This window comes from Drosophila suzukii, chromosome X, assembly GCF_043229965.1.
Source record: "Drosophila suzukii chromosome X, CBGP_Dsuzu_IsoJpt1.0, whole genome shotgun sequence".
Lineage (NCBI taxonomy): Eukaryota > Metazoa > Arthropoda > Insecta > Diptera > Drosophilidae > Drosophila > Drosophila suzukii.
Window position 1 is genome coordinate 22,364,974 of NC_092084.1, and position 21,026 is coordinate 22,385,999.

At 38.1% G+C, this 21,026-nt stretch overlaps 2 protein-coding genes across 4 annotated transcripts in view; one reads left to right on the forward strand and one right to left on the reverse strand.

The window, feature by feature from the left end:
- Positions 1 to 21,026, forward strand: part of up (Troponin T, skeletal muscle) — a 324,715-nt gene that overhangs the window by 145,986 nt on the left and 157,703 nt on the right. The window lies entirely within an intron of this gene.
- Positions 1 to 21,026, reverse strand: part of Neto (Neuropilin and tolloid-like) — a 91,623-nt gene that overhangs the window by 47,263 nt on the left and 23,334 nt on the right. For both annotated transcript variants that reach the window (XM_017067783.4, XM_017067784.4), the window contains exon 3: positions 3,998 to 4,249. In XM_017067783.4, coding sequence (XP_016923272.2) covers positions 3,998 to 4,139 — 142 coding nt within the window. In that variant the 5' untranslated portion in view covers positions 4,140 to 4,249. The remainder of the gene's footprint in view (positions 1 to 3,997; positions 4,250 to 21,026) is intronic.

Genomic DNA, 21,026 nt, shown 5'->3' on the forward strand with positions numbered 1-21,026 from the left:
AGTGTAGTTATGCATTTCAGACACTTATTTAACTTAAATTAATTGACCAAGCTCATGAAATACTCCCAGACTGGGTGATAGTATTCTTCTCATTGTCAGAAAAGGCTTCCTATCTGCTGGACCATATATCTTCAGCTGATTTAGGGAATGACATAAGCCAGCTTCCAGTTATTCGATAGCAACTCGCAAATTGATTGTCCTCTGTGCCGGGGAAAAGGTGAGACAATTATTTACAAATCCAGCTACCATTTGTCCCACTCAGTCAATTTCAATCCCCCTGACCGCCGCCCCTTTCCAAGATGGCAACTCAAAACTGGCAACTGGCTATTTGTTAGCATTTTGCAGTCATTACGCAATCCCCAGTAGCTGCCCCAGCAGGCGGCCCATAGCCCTTAATTAATGGCCACTTTTGGGAACAGTTGGCAGTTTCTAATTTCAAATAAATAAACGCAATCCCCACTGGCAGCAGGAGCCATACCCATATACCAATACCCTTTTCCCTAACCATATACCAGATACCAATACCGAAATTTTGCATCCACACGGACACCTAGAAAATGCTGCCACTCGATTTACCAAAATCAAATGGAAATTTCTCCACTCGCCGAACATTTTATTTATATGTAGGTATGTATATCTCACGCTCCCTCACATTTAAATCTGGTTTTTGTTTATTTTTTTTATTTTCGCATTTGAATGCAAGCATTCCGTTGCCGAATATTTCCGCTTGATTGCCACGTGTGGTAAATTCCTCGCCCCGATAAATTTGGGGTTTATCCCCCGATTTTCCCGACCCCTTCGCATCCTTTGTGCCATTATTCATGTCAAAATTATTCAATTATTGGCGAAGCGAAATAAAATAAACGAAATATAAGAAAAGGCAGCGGTTGTGTAAGAAACTGGATAAAGTTTAGATATTGGGGTGGACTTGTCGATTCTCATTAATGAATCTTAAATTATTAGTTAGGAAAAGATGGCAGAATTGGAATAATAGATCTATTATTGGCAAAGGACTTTCAAAGTCAGTTTTATCTTTAATACAAACCCATGATATTGAAGTATATTTCGAAAGGTTAATAAAAGGTTAATAAAATAAAAAGTTATGGGTATTAAGATTTAAAAAAATCATTAAAATAAACTTTAGAATTATTGACTTTATAGATAAGCTCAGTAGACTTGCAACATTCCCAAAATTTATCTTAGCCACCTTTTAAAAGATGTTCTGTCGAAACTCGGTTTCTGAAATTTGTTTTCAATACTATTAATCGTCTATGCAAATCTGGATTTTCGGTATCACCTATTAGTTATCCCTAGTTACCCCTTGGTTAATATTTGTATACCCCATTCTACCCTGGACTCACACAGCGTGAAGGCAACCACATGGTTAGTAATCGTATGTGTGTGTGCGTGCGAGAGTTGACTTCCGGTCGCCGCCATTTTCTGGGGTCACATTTTCTGCATGCATTAATTTACAATTACGATAGACTGACGACAGTCCCCCCCCCCTACGATCTGAATCTGTATCCTTCGCTTGGGTTACATAAAATATTATCCCTAAAAAAGAAATTAGGCAAAATTATATGTGGCTGCGGCTCTGCTGGTGACCTTTTTGCCCTGTGTTTTTGTGCTACTAAACGATTTCGGGTTTCAAAAAGCGACCCTTGGCATTTTGCAGCTTCAGTTACTAAAAGCCGAGTAATGTCCTGTCGCCGGGCAGGTGGGCGAAGCTGTCAGCTCGAAGTAAATGCAACGATGTCCAGCCAGCTCGGCAATTAAATGAATCCGTATCAAAAGATGCCCCATCCCGAGATGCGAGAGCCACAGGACAGCTGGTAAATGCTCGACCAATGGCGTCAATCAATTACTCTAGTTGGGAAAACGCATCTGCGGTGCCACACAAGGATGTCGGGCGGATTGGGGGCGTGGCAGGGTCCTGAGGTTGGTGTCGATTGGCCAGGGAAACCGTAGCCATAATGGCATGGCAATTGAGTGTGTTTTTGTGTGGATGGACTTTGTGATATATTTAATTTAGAATTTTTAGAGACAGCTTAAATTGCTAGAACCATTTTGAAATGAGCTTTACAACCAGGAATCTTAAATAAGAATTATGTTTAATATTTATTTTAAATGACTATTGCGATTTTGAATTTTATACGAAGAAAATAAAGCTATTTTTACTCTTGTCCACAAAGTATAAGACATTCAGCAATTTGGGAAAGCATATTATACTTTATTTACTATTTATAAAAGGTTAAAAAATAAAAAAGATTCCCAGTGTTTTATTTAAAATAAAAATCACGAGGAACACTTATTTGATCCCTGCTTAAAACTTGTATTACTTTTACTTTAAATATATTCCTTAAAATATATTAATATTTTTGTAGCCCTTGAAATGTTGTATTTTTAAGTTAATTTCCCCTATAAGAAATTTTTAAAAACCTTTTCAATGCAAACTCCTTTCTGTAGTGAAAATGTTTTTTTTAATTTAAAGTAAGTAACCACTCCTTGTATTTAATTGCTTTAAAAACTTTTCCAGTTTATAAAACCACTGAAAGCCCCTGACAAATCGATGGAAATCGAGAACCATTGAGGCCTTTATCGATTTACGTAGGACTTAAAGTTAAGCAGACAAACAATCGGCCAATTAAGTCAACTCAACTCGACAAAAGGACATACTTATGCATATCGATAAATAGGCCTGCAGGTACAAGCCAGCAATGTATGTAAATGGGATAGTATTATGGGGGATTCTCGTATTTTGTGTATTTGTGCCATATTGACCAACTTGGCTGGCTGCCACAAAATGCGACAAACATAATAATAATAAAAAAAAATGTTGAAGGGAAATGCCGCGAATCTGCCATTCCTTTCACACGACCTTGACTGCACACACACACACACACACACACTGCAAAATATATTTGTGCAAAAAAGTGGAAAAAACCTTGTCTGGGCGAAAAGTTTGCGACTTGTTTTTGCGCTCGATGCGAAAAATGTGTGAGTTCGAGTCAATTAATTACAGGCAGCCGAACACAGAATTCAACCCGGGCACAAACATTCCCCCATACATATATCATCTTTGTGCGTGGCTTTGTGTGGCCTACAATTTGGGGCACACTCACATGTACACTGTGCACACACACACACATACATACAGGATTCGAATTTTTATGGCCAAAAGCGAAAATGTATGCATTCGACTTGTGTGCGGAATTGGTAACACAAAGGACCGCAAATGCCATATGGCCATATAGATGATGATCCAACATATATCCGATATATCTCCCAGTCCCCCCTCTGTGTCTGTGTGAGTGTGTCCGCATAAATAAGCAAACAAATGAACGTCTAATGAGGTCAGAGAACGGGGCAATGGCCATGTCCCATCCAATAAAAGTTACTCTCCGCATGTGTGAAGATGTTTACGGTATTACACAGGCAGAAAAAGGATGAAGCTAATTGATAAATATTTGGGAAATAATTTTTATAGGTCGTATACTTGTGCATTTCAATGGAGTGACAAAGGAACCACTACACTTTATTAGCTATATGTTAACTAAAGGATTGTTTTAAATTTTATATAATAAGCTTTATAGGACTTGCTCTTAGAAAACGGAGTAGTGTAACTCTATTAATACACTCAATTTATGAACAACAAGTTAATGTTTTGCCTAATACACCTATTTTATTGACCGAGATTTCAGTCTAAGCTATTTTTCCCAGAAAGCTCATTATTTCCGGTAACTCACCCAATTTGTACCGAAACAGTGTGACCATATTAAAAAAGTATAGATTCCATATTAAACGTTATGTTTATGTCGATTTAAATCGATATTAAAAGAAATCTTCAAACCTATTATATTGTACATGAGTATATATTTGGTTAGCTTATATTACCCAAAAATCTAGATTGAAATGCTTTTAATATCAGAAGAAACTTTAATTTTTTCCAGTGTAGTCACGCACTTATGTGTATCTTTGGCTATGTTGTGGCACTTACCGTAAACTGCTTGCCCAACAATTAGCAGCATTAGCAGCGAACAGCGTGGGCCGTGGCTTAACCTTTGATTTTGTTGCTGTTGCTGTTCGTGTGGCCGCTGCTGTGGTTGTTGTGCCCCGCCACTGCTTCTTCTTCTTCGCATTTTGTGTGAGGTTTGCCAGCTTCAGTCTTATTGTCTCCGTCTCCCTCTGGCCCGCTGGCTTCCTCTCTCTTTCTCACTCGCCGCTCGCAGCAAGAGTCCTTTACACGTAACTGTAAAATATAGTCAAGAAGAAGAACGGCAAGGATAAGTCCAGGATCCAGAACATGAACAAGAAGCAATATAAGCACAACCATGGGCATAGTAATAATAACCAAAGGAACAAGAAAAATCTAGAAATAACTGGTAGTTTTCAAGGACCTCTACAAAATTTCAATTTATTTTTTAACACTCCTGTAATGTTTATTGAAGTTTTTAATACAATGTAACTGATTTTTAAAATCTCAATAAATTTTTATATTAAAGCAATTATATATTAAAATTGACGAGAATGTATATTATTTAATTATTAATTTACAATGTTAATACGGTGCTAGTGCTATTTTCTTGCCCTTGATTGTGCCAGAAGGAACATAACTGAAATCCAATTGGAGCGAGTGTAAGACAATTGCTCGAGTTTGTTCAAACAATTTTGCGCTCCTTTCGTCGCGCCAACAAATGAGTTTTTCCTCAAATTGAGTTTTCGCCGCTGGCGAAATGTCAGCACCAAAATAAATGATAATCCCATCAAGTGTTGGCAAATTGCAGACAAATATATTGCAATTTGTTTGGAATTTTGTGAAGGATTATCAAGGATGCTGACGGCAGGCAACACCGGGGGTGTTGATATGGAATTTGTAAATTTAATTATTTTTGTGAAGTGTGCTGCACTAATTCCTAACGAATTTCAACATTGTTGTCATAGTACATTTTACAAGCATTAAATAATAATTTTGAGGCTTAGTGCTTAACGCTGCAATGAATGCAGCATCTGAGCCTGATTATGATTGATGAATTATATTAGTTTATTTTTATTGTGAGTGCTTAAATTAAGAGCAGATTAAAATATTCGGAAAATATTCCAGCTGCCCGAAATGGTTTTCCTTGTCGCTAAAGTGATGATGAAAGTAAAATCTTGGAAAACATGAAAGGCGAACATCCTGCACACTTTCACCTCATTTTTTTGCACTCTTTTCGGGCCCTCCGACTGCACCTGACTGACCCAAATGTGTTGTCATTTTTTTCTGAGGGTTCTGAACCCTTGAGAACCACCCCCCTCGCCGCCCCTGCGGCGCCATAAAGCATGACCCAATTGAATTGTTACGCTCGTGCTAATAAAATTTTATGTGCGGCTATTATTAGGCTCTCGTGTCTGTTCGTGTCCTGCGGCTCCGCAACAAACAATGTCACTTAGGGTCCTTGCCAGTGCTGCCAGGATTCAACTTAAAAACAGGACAGATCACAAAAGAAAAGGAAAAGAGGGGTCAAAGAACCGGAAAAAGTAGGTTTATACAAATCCGTAATCTTAATTTAATTTACATATTACCTCACTCAATTGTGTCAGGATCATCTGTGCGTCAATCAAAGTGATACCTTCTCCGCTCTTGATCATGGAATCATGAATTAAGAGGATTTCCACTCCTTTACAAGATTCAGAGCTACCCCAATAGAAGAAATTTACACTTGAGGTGCTTTTGCAATTTCTAAAAGTTTGAAAGGCAGTAGAGTAGACCTAATAAAGTATATGTATTCTTGATAAGCATCAGTCGATTTAGCCAAGTCCGTCCATCTGTCCGTATGTTTGTCCGTATGACTGTCCGTATATCTGTCCGTATATCTGATAAATCCGTCCTTCTGACCGTTTCTACGCAAACTAGTCTCTGAGTTTTACAGCTATCTAGACAAAACCATTTTAATAGTCCTATATCTATTGGAGGTACCATGTAAGGTTTTAATTGTCTGATATGGTTTTATCTGCAAGGGTATATAAACTTCGGTTTGGCCAAGCTTTCTTCCTGACTTGTTGTTTTTCAACTAAAGTTTGGGACAGATTGGTTAAATGTTTTAAAACTTGTTTATTATTTTTGTTTAGTTTTCTAATTTGTGATGGAAGGAATTACTGTCAAATTGGATAAACGCTGAATTTAGCAATTTGCACGCTGTTTGTTTGTTTAATAAAAGTTTGTGACTGAAATGAACCTAATATATATAATATCAAAACGCGATTTTACATAAGCTTTTCCAATTTTATTTTGAACGCTAGGGAGAGAACATCAGCCCTCTTATACTTTTAACTAAATTAAGCCTTTTTTATATTTATTATAGTGAATATAAATGTTATTCAACCCTCAGTGTTTTAAACTGTTTAAAATTAATATATATGTGACTGATCAAGTTATCGAAACAAAGTCACATACTACTTTATCTACATTTAATTTTTTTTAATAGTAATATTTCAATTTTTTTTTCAAGGATATCAAATATAACATTCTATGAAATGTGAAACTTCTGATATATTTTGCCCAGTGAAAAAATATTTGTGTTTGGAGGATGCCCTTTCAATTGTTTTTGTGGTATTATTTGGTCCATGCGACTGTTAAAATTTTATTTTGATACTCCGCTGCCTCTGAGGCGAAACTAATTTGTTTCCTGTATTGATTTTGGCGGGTCCGCAAAGGTTCCGCTTTGCTTCAAATCGCCAGTCGCGACGGCGTCCAAAATTTATGCATAACTTTGCCTTTTCCGAATCTTTGATATCCAAACGCTTTGATTACACGCCCCGCCACCCAACCGTCCATTTAGCCATTCTTTAGCCCCGATTTTCCACTTTATTCTCTGCATGTTTTTCGCATTTTTTGCGCTTCAGTTGTCTTAGGCGATTCCTCGTGGCGTTAAGTACTCAAAAAAAAGCAAAAAAAACATGCCATCCAGCAAACAAATGGAAGGGCGAGGAAAAATGGGAAAACTGAGGCCACTTGTAATGGGGTAAAATGGAGGAAAACTGCCGCCCCGCCCACACGATTTGCATGGAGGCGTCGAGACAAAAGGGCGCTAAAATCCCGAGCAAGGATCATGGCCAAAAAGGGGACATTGCCCGGGACTTTCATTAGGCCAAATTCTGGGGAAAAGTGTGCAATTGTCGCAAATGCCTGGTGTCATTTGTGGACAGGAAAAGGGCTCAATTCCAACTGAATTTGCTAAAGGATTTTGCCAGGCAATCGGTGGAATGTCTATTTGGGGGCTCTGATTCCCCCCAAAAAAAAAACGGAGCCTTTTGCCATGAATTAGCAAAATCTTAAGTGTTTGTACAATGATATATTTTGTTTTATTTCTATGCCATTTCTAATGCCGGAGAAATTAATTAAGAGGATTGTTAGTGACCCTCTTAATAAAATTTAAAAATTTTACTTAAACATTAAATTCCAGAACCTTGATCAAAACGGTTACAGAGGATGATTCATTGAAATCTCATCGTCCCAATTGGTTAGGCTCGCTTTCCAATGTTGCGAAATCAAAATCTAAGTGCGATCGATCAGATACAGATACAGATACAAATATTCAATGAAAATGTCAGCCTTCATATTTATATATTATATATCTGTTTTAGCTTCAATTTACTTAATTTATGTCTTGAAATCCCATCATCCCAATTGGCTTGGCCCCCTTCCCAATGTTCCAAAATCGAAATCTAAATGCGATCAAGCAGATACAGATACAGATACTGAATGAAAAGGTCAGCCATCCAATTTATATATATCTGTTTTAGCTTAAATGTATCTAATTTATATCTGGAACTCCAGTATCTTGATCAAAAAGGTCACAAAGCGTGTTTCATTGAGATCCCATCATCCCAATTGGCTTGGCCCGTTCCCAATGTTCCAAAATCGAAATCTGTATGCGATCGAGCAGATACAGATACATTTATTGAATACAAATTCCAGCCTCCCAATTTAACTCATATATATTTCATTTATATCTGGATTTTAAGTGCCTTGATAAAAAAGGTTACAAAGAGTGTTTCATTGAAGTCCCATCATTTCAAATGGGTTGGCCCTCTTCCAATGTTCCAAAATCGAAATCTGAATGCGATCGAGCAGATACAGATACATTTATTGAATAAAAATTCCAGCCTGTCGTACTTTCAATGGCAAACAAACGAAAACTTTCGCACCATCGCGGAGCCAAGCCACATATGTATATTCTCATCAATTTGCCATAATTTCAGCCCCCGGAAAACTGCCATAAAGTGTCGTAAAGTGCATTAGAGCGCACTTGGCATAACGCAGCCAACAATAAGGAAACACCAAGGAGCCAGGACTTCGGGACTTCAGGACTATGGCCCTCGCAGACTGACAGGAAAGGAGCAACAGAAGTCCAAATGTGTGTGTGTGTTTTGCATAAATATTCATGGTGGCCTGAAGGCGTTGGTGCTAAAGGGGGCGTGGTCGGGGTCGGCCACAAGAACTGCGCCAGCGGGGCGACTAACACCTTCTGGCAAAAAAGAAAAAAAAAATAAGAAAGAAAAAAAAACAAATGGAAAAGCGAGGAAAAACACAGGAGGGAAATTCCCCGCTGTCGTTTGCCGCTTTGCCGTTTTGCCATTCCTGCCCGATTCCCCATACTTTATGCCCATTTCTGATTGTTTATTAGTGCGGCAAAGTCCAACGAGTGGGCCCCCAAAGGGGGCGTGGCCGTTGGGGAAAGGCATTTTTAATGCCTTGGTACATTTATTGGCGTGTTTTACGCGCCATAAACTGAAATTCATAAACATTTTTTATGCACTTACATGTGTAAATGTGTTCGGTTCGCTTTTGGTTTCCAGGAATGCATCCTGAGGGTGGGTGTTTGGAGTGTGTGGGGCTTTGTGGGGTTAAGGGTTACCCACCAAAGGTAACATACACATATTTTTTGCCGAGGTGACGGCCTCAGTATGTGTGTGTGTGTGTGTGTGTGCTATCCTGCATTGCGAAAATGCGGCATAAAAATTCATTTTATTGCTTACGTTTTTGTATTGTGTTGCTACCACGCCTTGGACCATGGGGCATTTGGATATGCGGGGTTAAGGGTTAAGGGTTTGGGGTTCGCCTGTCTTAGGTGCAGTTCGGAATTATATATGAGCACGTAGGAGCAACAGTTTTTAGCCCAGTTACTGCTCAGAAAAATTCAAACGTGCATCAACATAACAAAATATTTGAATACCCTCTGCAAGAATATTAAATATCAACACAAGGATTGCTTGAAATATATAAAAAAGGAAAAGGAAATGTATTGTAATGTAGAACCAAATTAAAATGTATCTAAAAGCATATGATGATCTATTAAATATGTGGATATAAGAAGATCAAGAATAAGAACAAGTTTACTATAAAAAATTAAAAGAAAATGTATAGTGATTTAGAACCAAATTAAAATGTATCTAATATAAGGAGAAGAGGAATAAAAACACAATTAAATTTTATAGTAACATCACAAGCCAATTAAAATTACCTAAAAGCGTTAACTCTTTTAACACCACAATAAAGGCAATATTTTTTTTATTGCCATGATACCCATTTGTCGTAAGGCCCAGGCTATTAACATTTTTCCAACTGGCTGCCCCCAGAACTGGCGGATATGATCGAGGGGAACTGGATTATTTAAGCCGTTCCCCTAATCGTTTTTCCGGCATACAGCCGGGGTTTTCCTTCAGGTTGCCAGCTGGCGACAGGCCACTTGCCGAAAATGGCGACAAACCAAAGCGACACATTACGCATACGCACACGCACATTACGCATACGCAGCGTGGGTCGCCCTGGGGGCCTCATGCATATGCAAAGGATGCGGATGCGGATGCGGATGCGAATGTGGATGGGAGTGCGGATAAGGACGAGGGCGAGAGTGTGTGTGGGTGACACTGATAAGGGCATTAAGGACTCCACTGACTCCACTCGGCGCAGGCCATTCGAAATTGGCAGCACACTCGATTTGGTGTGCCATCTTGGGGCGATAATTGCGCCCCGACCAAGTATTCGATAAGGTCAAAGGTTGTTCGGCGATCCGAAGAAATAGCCAAACAATGGGCAAAGGAAAATTGGCAAGAGCCAAAGTTCAGAGGCCAGCACCTGCACACAATTGGAAACGAAGTTATGACCGAGACAAACAAGCCGACACCAAGCGAAAAGTTATACAAGAAGGGAGCTGGATTAAATGAAAAATACTAAATTGAAATTGAAGTTTTCTATCTTAAAGTAAAGTGTATTGAGTTGATTTAACCAATACTAATATTTTAATAAATATTTTTGTATGATGTGGATAAGAAATACCTTAAATATATATATTGAGTTGATTTAACCAATACTAATATTTTAATAAATATTTTTGTATGATGTGGATAAGAAATACCTTAAATATCATTATAAACATAATGTGTTGTCTATTTGATTTTGATTTTCATCATTATTGATATTTCATCATTGGAGATTACCAATGATTTTTTTTCAGTGAACCCTTGGCCGGGGATAAACTTCTTGGGCAGTTTTTGCGCCAACTCATGTGCCATGAAAATTGTTTTCATTTCCAATTCCAATTATTATTTTTATGTGCATTCATTGTCTGCGGGCCACGCATGATTTTATAGCCAAACTGCTGAGTCAGCGGTGAGGGCAAAGAAAAATAGAAACACGCTCCGAGTCCACTGTACTTGATTAATTTGAACAAGTTCGAGGGGGGGACCAGTTTCCTCCCGCTTTTCATCTCAATTACCTACTTTATATTAACAGCGCTGTTTCACTCTTGACTGGCCACCAAAGGCGGCTCCCATTCCCCGTGCTCCTGGATGCCAGGATGCCGGGATGCCGGGATGCCGGGATGCCAGGATGCCGATGCCATGACTTCATGCCTCGTACGTGTCGCTGTGAGGAGCTGATGACTGGGTCCTCGGAATTGAAACAAATTCGAACATGGCCCTGGCAGAATGGCAAAACCTGCCCCGTCACATCTACATAAAGTAACAACGGCAACAACAATTACTGGCCATGAAAGCCTGGCGAAGAATCTGTTGACATGCCCATGGAGCCGAAATTAAGTGCACCGTGTGGCGAGATCCAAGGGATTTGCTCAAATTCCCCGTTAGAAAGAATTTATTTGCAATCGATTTCGATGAGTAAAATATTTCTGGTTCATTTGGGGTAAAAATAAAGATACTAGTGAGCAGAACATGAAAAATAAATCAATGTTTTTCCTTGCATAAAATTAAATAAATGTCTTTAAAATTAATTATCTTTAAAAATATTAAAGGTAAAAACAACTTAGGTTTGATTTTTAAATGTTTTATTTTTATAGCTCTAAATTAATAAAAGATCCTATTAATTCCTATAATTTAAAACGAACTATTATAAAAAATACAAATAGTAAAAGTAACTTTAAGTGTAACTTTTAAATGTTATATATTCAAAGCTGTAAATCAACTGAACATCATACAACTTGAACATATTATATATTTAAAACAAAGTGCCATACAAAATATAAAAGGTAAATACAACTTTAAGTGTGATTTTTAAATGTTACATATTCCTAACTTTAAATCAATTGAAGATCATACAACTTAAGAGTCCACAAATTAAAATGATATATTTAAAACAAAGCATCATACAAAATATAAATGGTAAAAAAAACTTTAAAGGGGTTTTGAAGTGTAATATATTTATAACCATAAATCAATCGAAAATCATATAACTTAAAGGTCCAGAAATTAAAAAGAGTAACAAGAATGATGTTCCTATCGAAGGAATTGTGTTTCATAAATGTTGACAAACGTATATATTATAGATTAATAAAAATTAGCTGCCAAGTAGGAGTTTACGCGTGCACTAAGCCGAAATGCGGGACTTTAAAGCTTACCTCTGAGTAGGTTAAGCCAGGCCAAATCGTCTTAAGTGCCATTCACAAATGTGCGACACTTTCGAATTGCCTAGAAGCAAAGTTCACCTTGAGCCCGGCTCACCCTAGGCAGTGTTAAAGTTTTACTTGCTGGTGGCACTTCAGGCACTCCTTGACTTTTGGGGCGAACTCGAGGGCCGGGTTTCGCGACCACTGTGCGCTTAAGAGGCGTTGAAATTAGCCTGGCACCACCATCCACCCCAGGACCACCCTAGAACACCCCTGAACCACCCCAGAACCACCCCAAACCACAGCAAGAACACCCACCACAAATTCTGCGCCGCCATCTTCATCTTCATTGTCGGCCTGCGACGACGGCGCTGTTCAAGTGGCGCTAGATAAATGCTAAATTCATGTCTGGCGGGCGCCCAGCATTATTAGATGGGTGGTTGGGCAATGCCCGCCCCCTCTTCACGGCCTTGGGAGCACACGCTTTAGTGCACATTAAGACTTGTTTACGAATTTGCTTCAAACACGAAATTAATTTGTAAAATTTCCAAATTTTCTTTGCCAAACAGGCACAGTAGGCACTTTAATTAGTGGCCTGCTCACGTCCCCCGTACCCCCGTACCACCGTTTTTTCCATCTGCCAGGATTGTCCAGGACAAGCGAGTGATGTTGTTGTTATTTAGCCAGCTTGCAGAAATTCCCAACCAAAGGAAGGACAACATATTGGCCACGTTTCACATTCCAGTGTCTTAATCTGATCTCTTTTTTGGCTTTTTTTCGGGGCGGTTGCCTTTATTTTTTTATTTTTTGGCACGCACTGCAGTTTTATCCAATTTGTATTTATAGCAGGCAGGCTGAGCAAAAGAAGGACGAAATGCTCGGAGGGCCAAAACCTCAAAATCATGATTGATTTGATTTCATTAGGGCCAAGATATTCCTGGCATTTCATGTGTCATTTTGCTCCATATTTCGTTTGTCACTCATCGCTGGAAATGCGAGGAGTCGTTCATAAATTTTCTGGAGATCGGAGACAATCAATTTGTGCCTGACAAATGCAATATGATTAAATGAATCAGTTCATATATCAAGCTCCTGTTAGACAGTGTAATAAATATGTCAGGCGGCGGCGGCGGCCCCTCTTGCAAACATATTTCTGGGTATATATTTTCGTTTCTGTCTGTTGCCTTGGCTCCTGCTGAATTCGTGATTTCCTTCGACTTTGTCTTGGCTGTATTTTGCTTGAATTTTACTTTATTTTATTCCATTTTATTTTATTTTATTTTATTTTCCCTCGTCCTGGCAGAGGGCTTTCTTCGCTTTGATTTGCTGCTGCTCTGCTTTTTCTGGCTTGCCACTGACTTAAGCTAAATTTTCTATAAGGAACAGCAAACGCCCTGAATAACAACAACCAAAGCCAGTCAAGTTGCAAAGCTCAAAAGGCAACATCCAGAAAAGGGATAACGAGTCGGGTGCGAAAAGGGGGGCAAAGTCTGGCGAAGTTTGAAGGGATAATCTCAATATGTTGAGAACGTTTCCTACAGGATTATAAGTTTCCAGAATGCATATGCATGAGCACTCACGATCGGCGGAAGGAAGTAGTAACAGAATATTCAAGGAGTGAAGGAAAAACAAGGAGGTATAAAGGAATTGCTTTAATCTTGGGTCTAACACTATCAAATAATATCATAACTTTAAACGTTAAGATATCAGAATATCTATATGCATATAAGCTGTTTTGATAATATTTGTAATAGTTTTACTAGCATAGTATCATATTTTTAAAGTATAACGTTAAGATATCAGATGTTCTATATGCCAATAAATATAAATAGGCAAATATAAAATCATATGTTGTTTTGATAATATGAAAAAAAGCTATAGTGAACCAATAAAATGTTTACCTAATTTGCCTGAAAAAGAAAGCAAATCTCATGATGCAAACATAAGTTTGACTTACTAAATTTTCTTATTTTATTTAGCATTTCAAAGCTAAACTAACAAAGCGAACACTTAAGTCAGGACCAATTATATTTGCTCTATTAATAAGCAAACATTTTCCCAGAAATTTCCGCAATAGCTCAAAGAGAAGGAAAAGCATTTCGTAAAAGAAATTACTTTTCTGCACACTTGTTTTTGAATATATATTCATAAATACATACCAATTGCTCCAACTTTTGCTTATTATGCTCGGCATAAAGAGTCAGTATATTTATGTATGTGCTGGGAGTGCATGCATACATAGTGATATTATATAAAAATGTGTGTGATACAGTAGTTGACAGTATTTTATATATTTATAATTCTGATGAAATCGGGGATATATAATTTTAGATTTTAAATTTTTCCTTTTTAACAAAACAACTTAAATATTTGACTATTTAATTAGCTTGAAAAGCACAGGAAATTGAAATGTTAAACCAAAACTATTCCTCTGGTGTGCTATTTTTTCGCCCACAGCTGTCTTTGTATAGTTATGCCATTGCCATTTTTGGTGTCTTAGCACTTGGTTCGAGTTTTTGGCTAATTCAGGCGTCTTGGCACGCCGAATGCTTCATTAAAACCAAAAGAATGTGGGCAAGGGGTGGGGGGGATAGAATGAGCGGGTTCTGGCGAATAGAGTCTTTAAAGCCTCGCCAGCCATTTATCAACTGATAGCCAAGTTCTGCGTGCGCCAAGCATAAAAACTAACTTTTAGCTACTTAAAGTGAACTTAAAAACATGAAACAACTCCCTAGTGAGCTGCTTTTCCCAACGCAGCGAAAAGGCGACAGGACGCGAAAGAGACGGGCGATGCGACAGGGAAAGAGATAGCATCAGTGGCATAGGGGACGGTTTTTGGGCGGAAAAGTTTCTGTTTGAGTAAATACTAGCAGCGGACAGATACATGCACCGCGCGAAATCGCATTGCATTCGATTGGCTCACATCCATACCAAGATTAATTTGGGGATTTAACAGGGGGAATTGATATTTATCAATCAAAAAATATTTTAACTCAAATATTTTCTTTAATTTAAAATAAAATGTTATGTATATAATTGGAAATTTCATTTTTGAATTGAACTACTCCATTTTTATCTGTGTATCTATATACATAAGTATAACGAAAATATTTACCATTATTAATATTATTGGAACTCGTAAACCCCTGACTGAAAACCAGAATATTTTGTAGATAGAAAACGCAACCAATTTTGGTATTCAACTTTTTCCCCAGTGAAAGGACTCGGAAAATGAAGGGGAAACACTGGAGATGGTGTTGGGAATTCAGAATTCCAGGGCGGCCCTCGTGAACACGTTGAACGTTTCTAAATTCAATTTGCAAAAGTTGAAAGCTAATGACGACGCCCGAAACTAAGTGGCCACTTGATTTGACGCAAATGCTGGCCAAAAATAGCCAGCACCTCCGTATTTTGGAAAACCCTTTGCCTGCCCGCTTTCCCGGAAAATGCTATCCGCTGCGCGTTCCCAGCTAAGTGCAGGTTTAAACTTGTCAAACGGCTGCGCTCCAAATGTCAGTCGTGGGTGAAAACCCTTTAGCCCCTACTTTCTCTCTATAGTTTTCCCCATTTCCACACCTTCCTTCCCACTACCATCAATTTCTTATTCGTTGCCTTTTAATAAATGATTTTGCTGCGAGCACAGGAGTCCGCTGAGTTGTTGGCCACTCAACTATCCATTCCACCCAAAAAACCCCCTCCCCCTCCAATCACCTGCATGACATTTGCAAAAGTTTTTACCTCTCGCTTTTTCCGCTCGACTGAAATATGAAGTTCTGCCAATAATTTTTGGCTGTAAGCGAAAAATGCACTCGGTGACACAGCAGAAGCTCAAGGGATACTGTCCAGTAATGGCCATAATGGAAACAGTAATAAAAGAAACAATGGCTGAAACATCTGTCGGAGAAGAGAAATATGAAGTTTTGGTAAGGAGAAGATCAATTTTCTTTGGGTTTTAAATACCTATACTTCAAAATTAGCTTACTAAGGATTTAATATTTATTAAATCAATTTAGTTACAAGTAATAAGGCCCATATAACAAGAATATAATATGTTTGCCTCCTTAGTGAGTAGCTGCTGGTAGTCAAAGGCGGAGCTTATAATTATCACATTAACTGAGTCTTCCTTCCGACACTTTTCCAGTTTCTCCCATTTTTTTTCTTCCTTGCTCCCTCGAAACCCTTGAAAATGATTCGAACATGGTAAAATTACCCATAATTGTCACCGCTTTTTGCAGCCTTTATTCGGGGGCCTTTTTTGCCGGTTCGTTCATCATGTCGTTGGGATCTTCATAACCACTCTGGGTGACTTTTGTTCCGAGTCAACAGCATGGAATGGTTGCAGTGTGAAAAATTCATTTAAGCAGTCGCTAAACTCCGGCATCATATATCATCCTGGACAGAGGAGAAACCAGGACCACAAAGCGAAAGGACGACAGGGCGAGGGACGAGGGATGAGGAGACGAGGGACGAGGAGCAGACCAAGGCAAAGGAATGGCGAAATTGGCAAGGAGCCCGGAGAATCCGAGGAGGACGAGCAGCTCCTGTCCTGGCTGTATACTTGCGGCCACGCTCGGCGCGCCTAGTTCATAAATCATTAGGCTCGATTGTCTGGCTAACATGCTCAGGTCCTACTTCTCGCCCTCAACACTGAGAGAAAATACCTAGCAGTTCACAAATTGCAAGTATCAGGTATTGAATGAATTTAAAGTAAAGCTAGAATAAGTACAAATTTATTTATCGTTTAAATTAACGAAAATTCCGAACTCGGAGCAATGACCATAATTTAATAATATTAATTTTGAAAACGTATCTTAAAAGACCATTTTATTAATTTTATTAAGAATACTTTTCTTGTGACTAAAGATATTAGAAATAAATCAGATTCAATTAGTGTATTTAAAGTCTTTTAATGGAAACTACTTAACTACTAACCTTGCTTAAGCAACAACATACTTGACTCATACTAAAATATATTATTCAACATATTTAAAATTTTTTAAAATTTGAATTCGTTCTGCAAAATATATTCTTTTTACTGGAAATATTCGATATATTTAATGAAGTATTTTTTCGGTATATTTATAAGGCGGTATTTTTAAAGAATTTTCCATAGTTAAGACACTAGTATTAATAAAATCAACTTATAGACCACTATAATCATTTCCCCACTCTAATAATGATCATCATCATCATTTTTCTCCCTGTACTTCTCGTGCTGGCCTGGCACACACTAAATTAATAAAGCATTTTGCTATCTCCCACAGTCCCATCCTCGACCCCCAAAAAAATAACCGAGGAAGCAGAATCCAAAGTAATAAGAAAGGTAAGCCCCAAAAATTGCAGCTTCAAAAAAAGATAATAAGCAATGAATTATCCTACACGCAACGAATTTCAAAATCAACCTGAACTACACCCACCCGAACGTACAGATACAGCTATATCCCGGCTACATATGTAGATATGTGTGTCCTTTTGGAATTTATCGCACGTTACGCCTGATGCTGAGAGTTGTAATTTTTCATGAACAACCCGGGGAACACGCAAGTAGAAAACGCTGAGCGAGATGAAGATGGAGGGGCGCAGAACTCGGGGATGCCGAGGAGGACTAGGAGATGGATATGGACGGGGACCTGGAGCTGGGGGTGGAGGTGGAGGTGGTACGACAGTCCCTCACATGACTGACAAACGATCCAAGGCAAAGTGACGCCAGCCAGCCACCAGACAAATATTTACAAATGGATATTCGGGAACGAAAGATGGAATGTAATGTAATCAGTACACAGAAAATGAAAATGTTCTTAAAAATAGAACAACATTTTTAAGTTGAAAACATTCTCAATGTTCTTGAATCAAGAACATTGTTTATCTCAAGAACTAGTCTTTTTATCAAAAAATTGTTGATAAACTCAATTTAACTTTTTTCTTCTCACCATTTGGTTCTGATATTGAGAACATTGAACTCAAAATGTGCTTACACGGCTTTCAAGAACGAATGTTCTCAATTCAAGAACAATGTGCTTGATATGAAATATTTCTATTTAAACAATAAGGTGTAAAATAGTTGGCAATTAATGCTGCATATTTTTATTCATCCCACTTTACAATCCCAAATAGACAAGTAAAATATTCATTAATAAGAAATTTGAATATTCAAAGAAAGTGGTTTTTAAAAATTGTCAAAATACTTTTCGTCGATTTTGGTGCATTGCTTTAAGCTTCTTAGTTTTTACCAAATCACCTCTGACACTTTGGTCTCCTTTTCGCATATGTAAGCAAAACAGGTGCGTTAGTGAGTGTTAGCACGTGTCTGGATGGCTGTGTGTGACGACAACAAACTTCATGAAAAGGATAAGCTGAGCGAACAACTCCACACGCGCGCACATAATGCAAGATTAATTTCTGATGTCGTTATAAATAAAAGCCCGAGTATTTTATAGCCACCCCCTCCTGCAAAGTGAAATGAAAAAAATGAAAAGCCCCCTCCTAAGTCCAATGGAATTTGCCAGCACTGGACCCACACACACACGCACATACACACACATGCATAGAAGAGTAATACGGGGCGTATACGCAATGCCAATGGACAGCATGCAAAATGGGCGGCAAACCAAAACCAAAGTCAACGGCCACAAGAATAATGTTGCATTTTATTTCTCCCGACTGTAATTCGCGGACGGAACGGTTTTTGTTCGCATAATCGGATTTGCGCACACAGTTTTGGCCAACAGACCGAGTTGGCCAGGAGTGTGAGCGAAATGGCACTAGCAATCACATATTCCGCCAAATGACAAAACACATTTAAATGCGTTTTCTTCCATTCTCTTTGGCACTGGCCGGTCGTTCTGGGCCATTTCTCGAAATGGTTAACTAAGGAATGCATAATTGCTTCATTACGGCAAACGGGTATAAACTAGGGACCTTCTGATACGTTTTCAGGTCGTTTAAAAAACTCATTTCAGCATAAATTGAACGCAATAAAATTCGCTTAAATTAGCTGTCTAGAATTTAAAGTTCCTGTATAAGGAAAAATATGTATTAAAGTGGTTTAGATTTATATAGCCTGTTAAACAATATAAATGTACAAATATTTTTTAAACAATTCGTATAAATCTTGCTGTCATTACAATTTTAATTTCAATCATTTTCCTATTATGCAAAAGCCCTTCGCTCAAAACATCATCCAAATTAGTTTCCCACCAAACTGTAATAATCTTCAAATTCTGATACAATTTGCTAATCAAACAGACACCGGCAAAGTTAAACCCATTAAAATTGATGCAGTTCTGGTCTGGTTATGATCGAGCAAATGTTCGGATTTGAGGGTAGCCTATTTGCCTATTTGCCACCAATCTCATCCTTTTACCCCGTTTTTACCCAGCGGCCAAAACAATTTTAACATCCGCTCGTCGGGCATTAAAAATTAAAAACTACACACACAAAATATAATTCCCACGAACGGTGGCTGCAAAATCCAATGAATTTTCAAATATATTGAAATGTGTGGTCAGTTTATGGGGGGAGTGGTGGGAAGTGTGCATATTCACATTTGGTGGTTGATAAACCGTTTGTCTGGGCAATTATAAATGCATAAATGAATATGGCGTTGCGAGTTACAAGCAACAATTTTTCATGCCACATTTGCGAATTATTATCCCCAACACCCCGAACACACTCACACACCCATATGTTATAAAGGCTAATCAAATTTTCCAGGTGCTAACTGAATTTGGCGACGAAGGGATGGCGAGCGGTGTAGAACAAGTATTCATTCAATTAGCCGAAGGGAGGATATACATCAATGTGTTCAGCTGGCCCAACTTTCTCCGCCCTTTCTCCACCCGTTCTTCAACTGGGTCCCTTCTCAGTCTGGCCCCTTAAGTGGGTTGATGAACTGAAATGAGCCAGTAAGCGGGCATTTCTAACAGAGAAAACAATTTTCGATCATCAAAAAACCCAATTTCGCTTTAAAGAAATATAAACATTAAAGAAAGGACAGTCTAAAAGCTAGCGCCGTGTCTTAAAGAAGCACATTGTTCTTGAATTGAGAACATTCGTTCTTAAAAACCATGTAAGTTCAATATTCTCAATACCAGAATGAAATGGTGAGAAGAGAAAAGTTAAATTGAGTTTATTCAACAACTTTTTGATACATATACACTACTAACTGGACTAATAGATTAGTTTTTGAGAAAAACAATGTACATACCGCCAATTCAACTTGATTCAAGAACATTAAAAATATTTGCAACTTAAGAAATGTCCTTCTATTTTTAAGAACCTTTTGAACTCGGATGAGTACGTCATTATTCTCTCTGTGTAGGATATAAATAAAATCCCAGTCTATTCTCCGCTTTATTTTTTTCCAGTGCTCCAGAGAATAGGGAAAAAAGCAGCTAGCTCACCTGACGACCTGTAAGGCATATTCAGCACTTTTGGCCCTTTGTCTACCTCATTCTCTCCCCTATAAACCTGTCCACCTGTCTGGACGGCAGGACAATGTATTTAGCTTCTACTTGGGTCCTCGGCTAGCCATTCATTTTAATGTCCTTGTTGGTGTTGCTGTTTGCCGGCCTCTTAGTCCTTCTAATTGTTGCCATTTTTGTTGCATTTCTCAATTTGTTTGCACACTTATCACAAGAAGTTGTTGCCGTCTCGACTTTGCCTCCTAAAAATTGGTCGAGCCGTAGTTTTCATTAGCTCTCAGCTGGGCAAGACCCTTACGGAGCCACTTAAATTGAATGAGCCCAATGAATAACTTGGGAACATCATCGATTAGGACCTAGAACTCCAGTCACCAATCTCAAGAGTTTTGCACACTTGAGACATCTACTTTAAATGCCTTGCTTTTAAAAAGAAGAACAATCAGTTTAACAAATTTGACTTAAAAAAATATTCTTTTAAAACCATTTTTCGCTGTTATATTATATTGATTGATTGAAAATAAAAGGTAACCTATGAATACTCAACATTTTTACAGGCTTCATATCACATTTTTACTAATTATTTATTACGCAACACGCATACTTCAATAGAAATCGTTTAGGATTTAAGGTAATTTCAAGTACCTTTGTCATAAAATATTTTTCATAATTAAATTTCGAACTGCAAGCCCATAATTATTATAGAAGTACACAATATGAACAT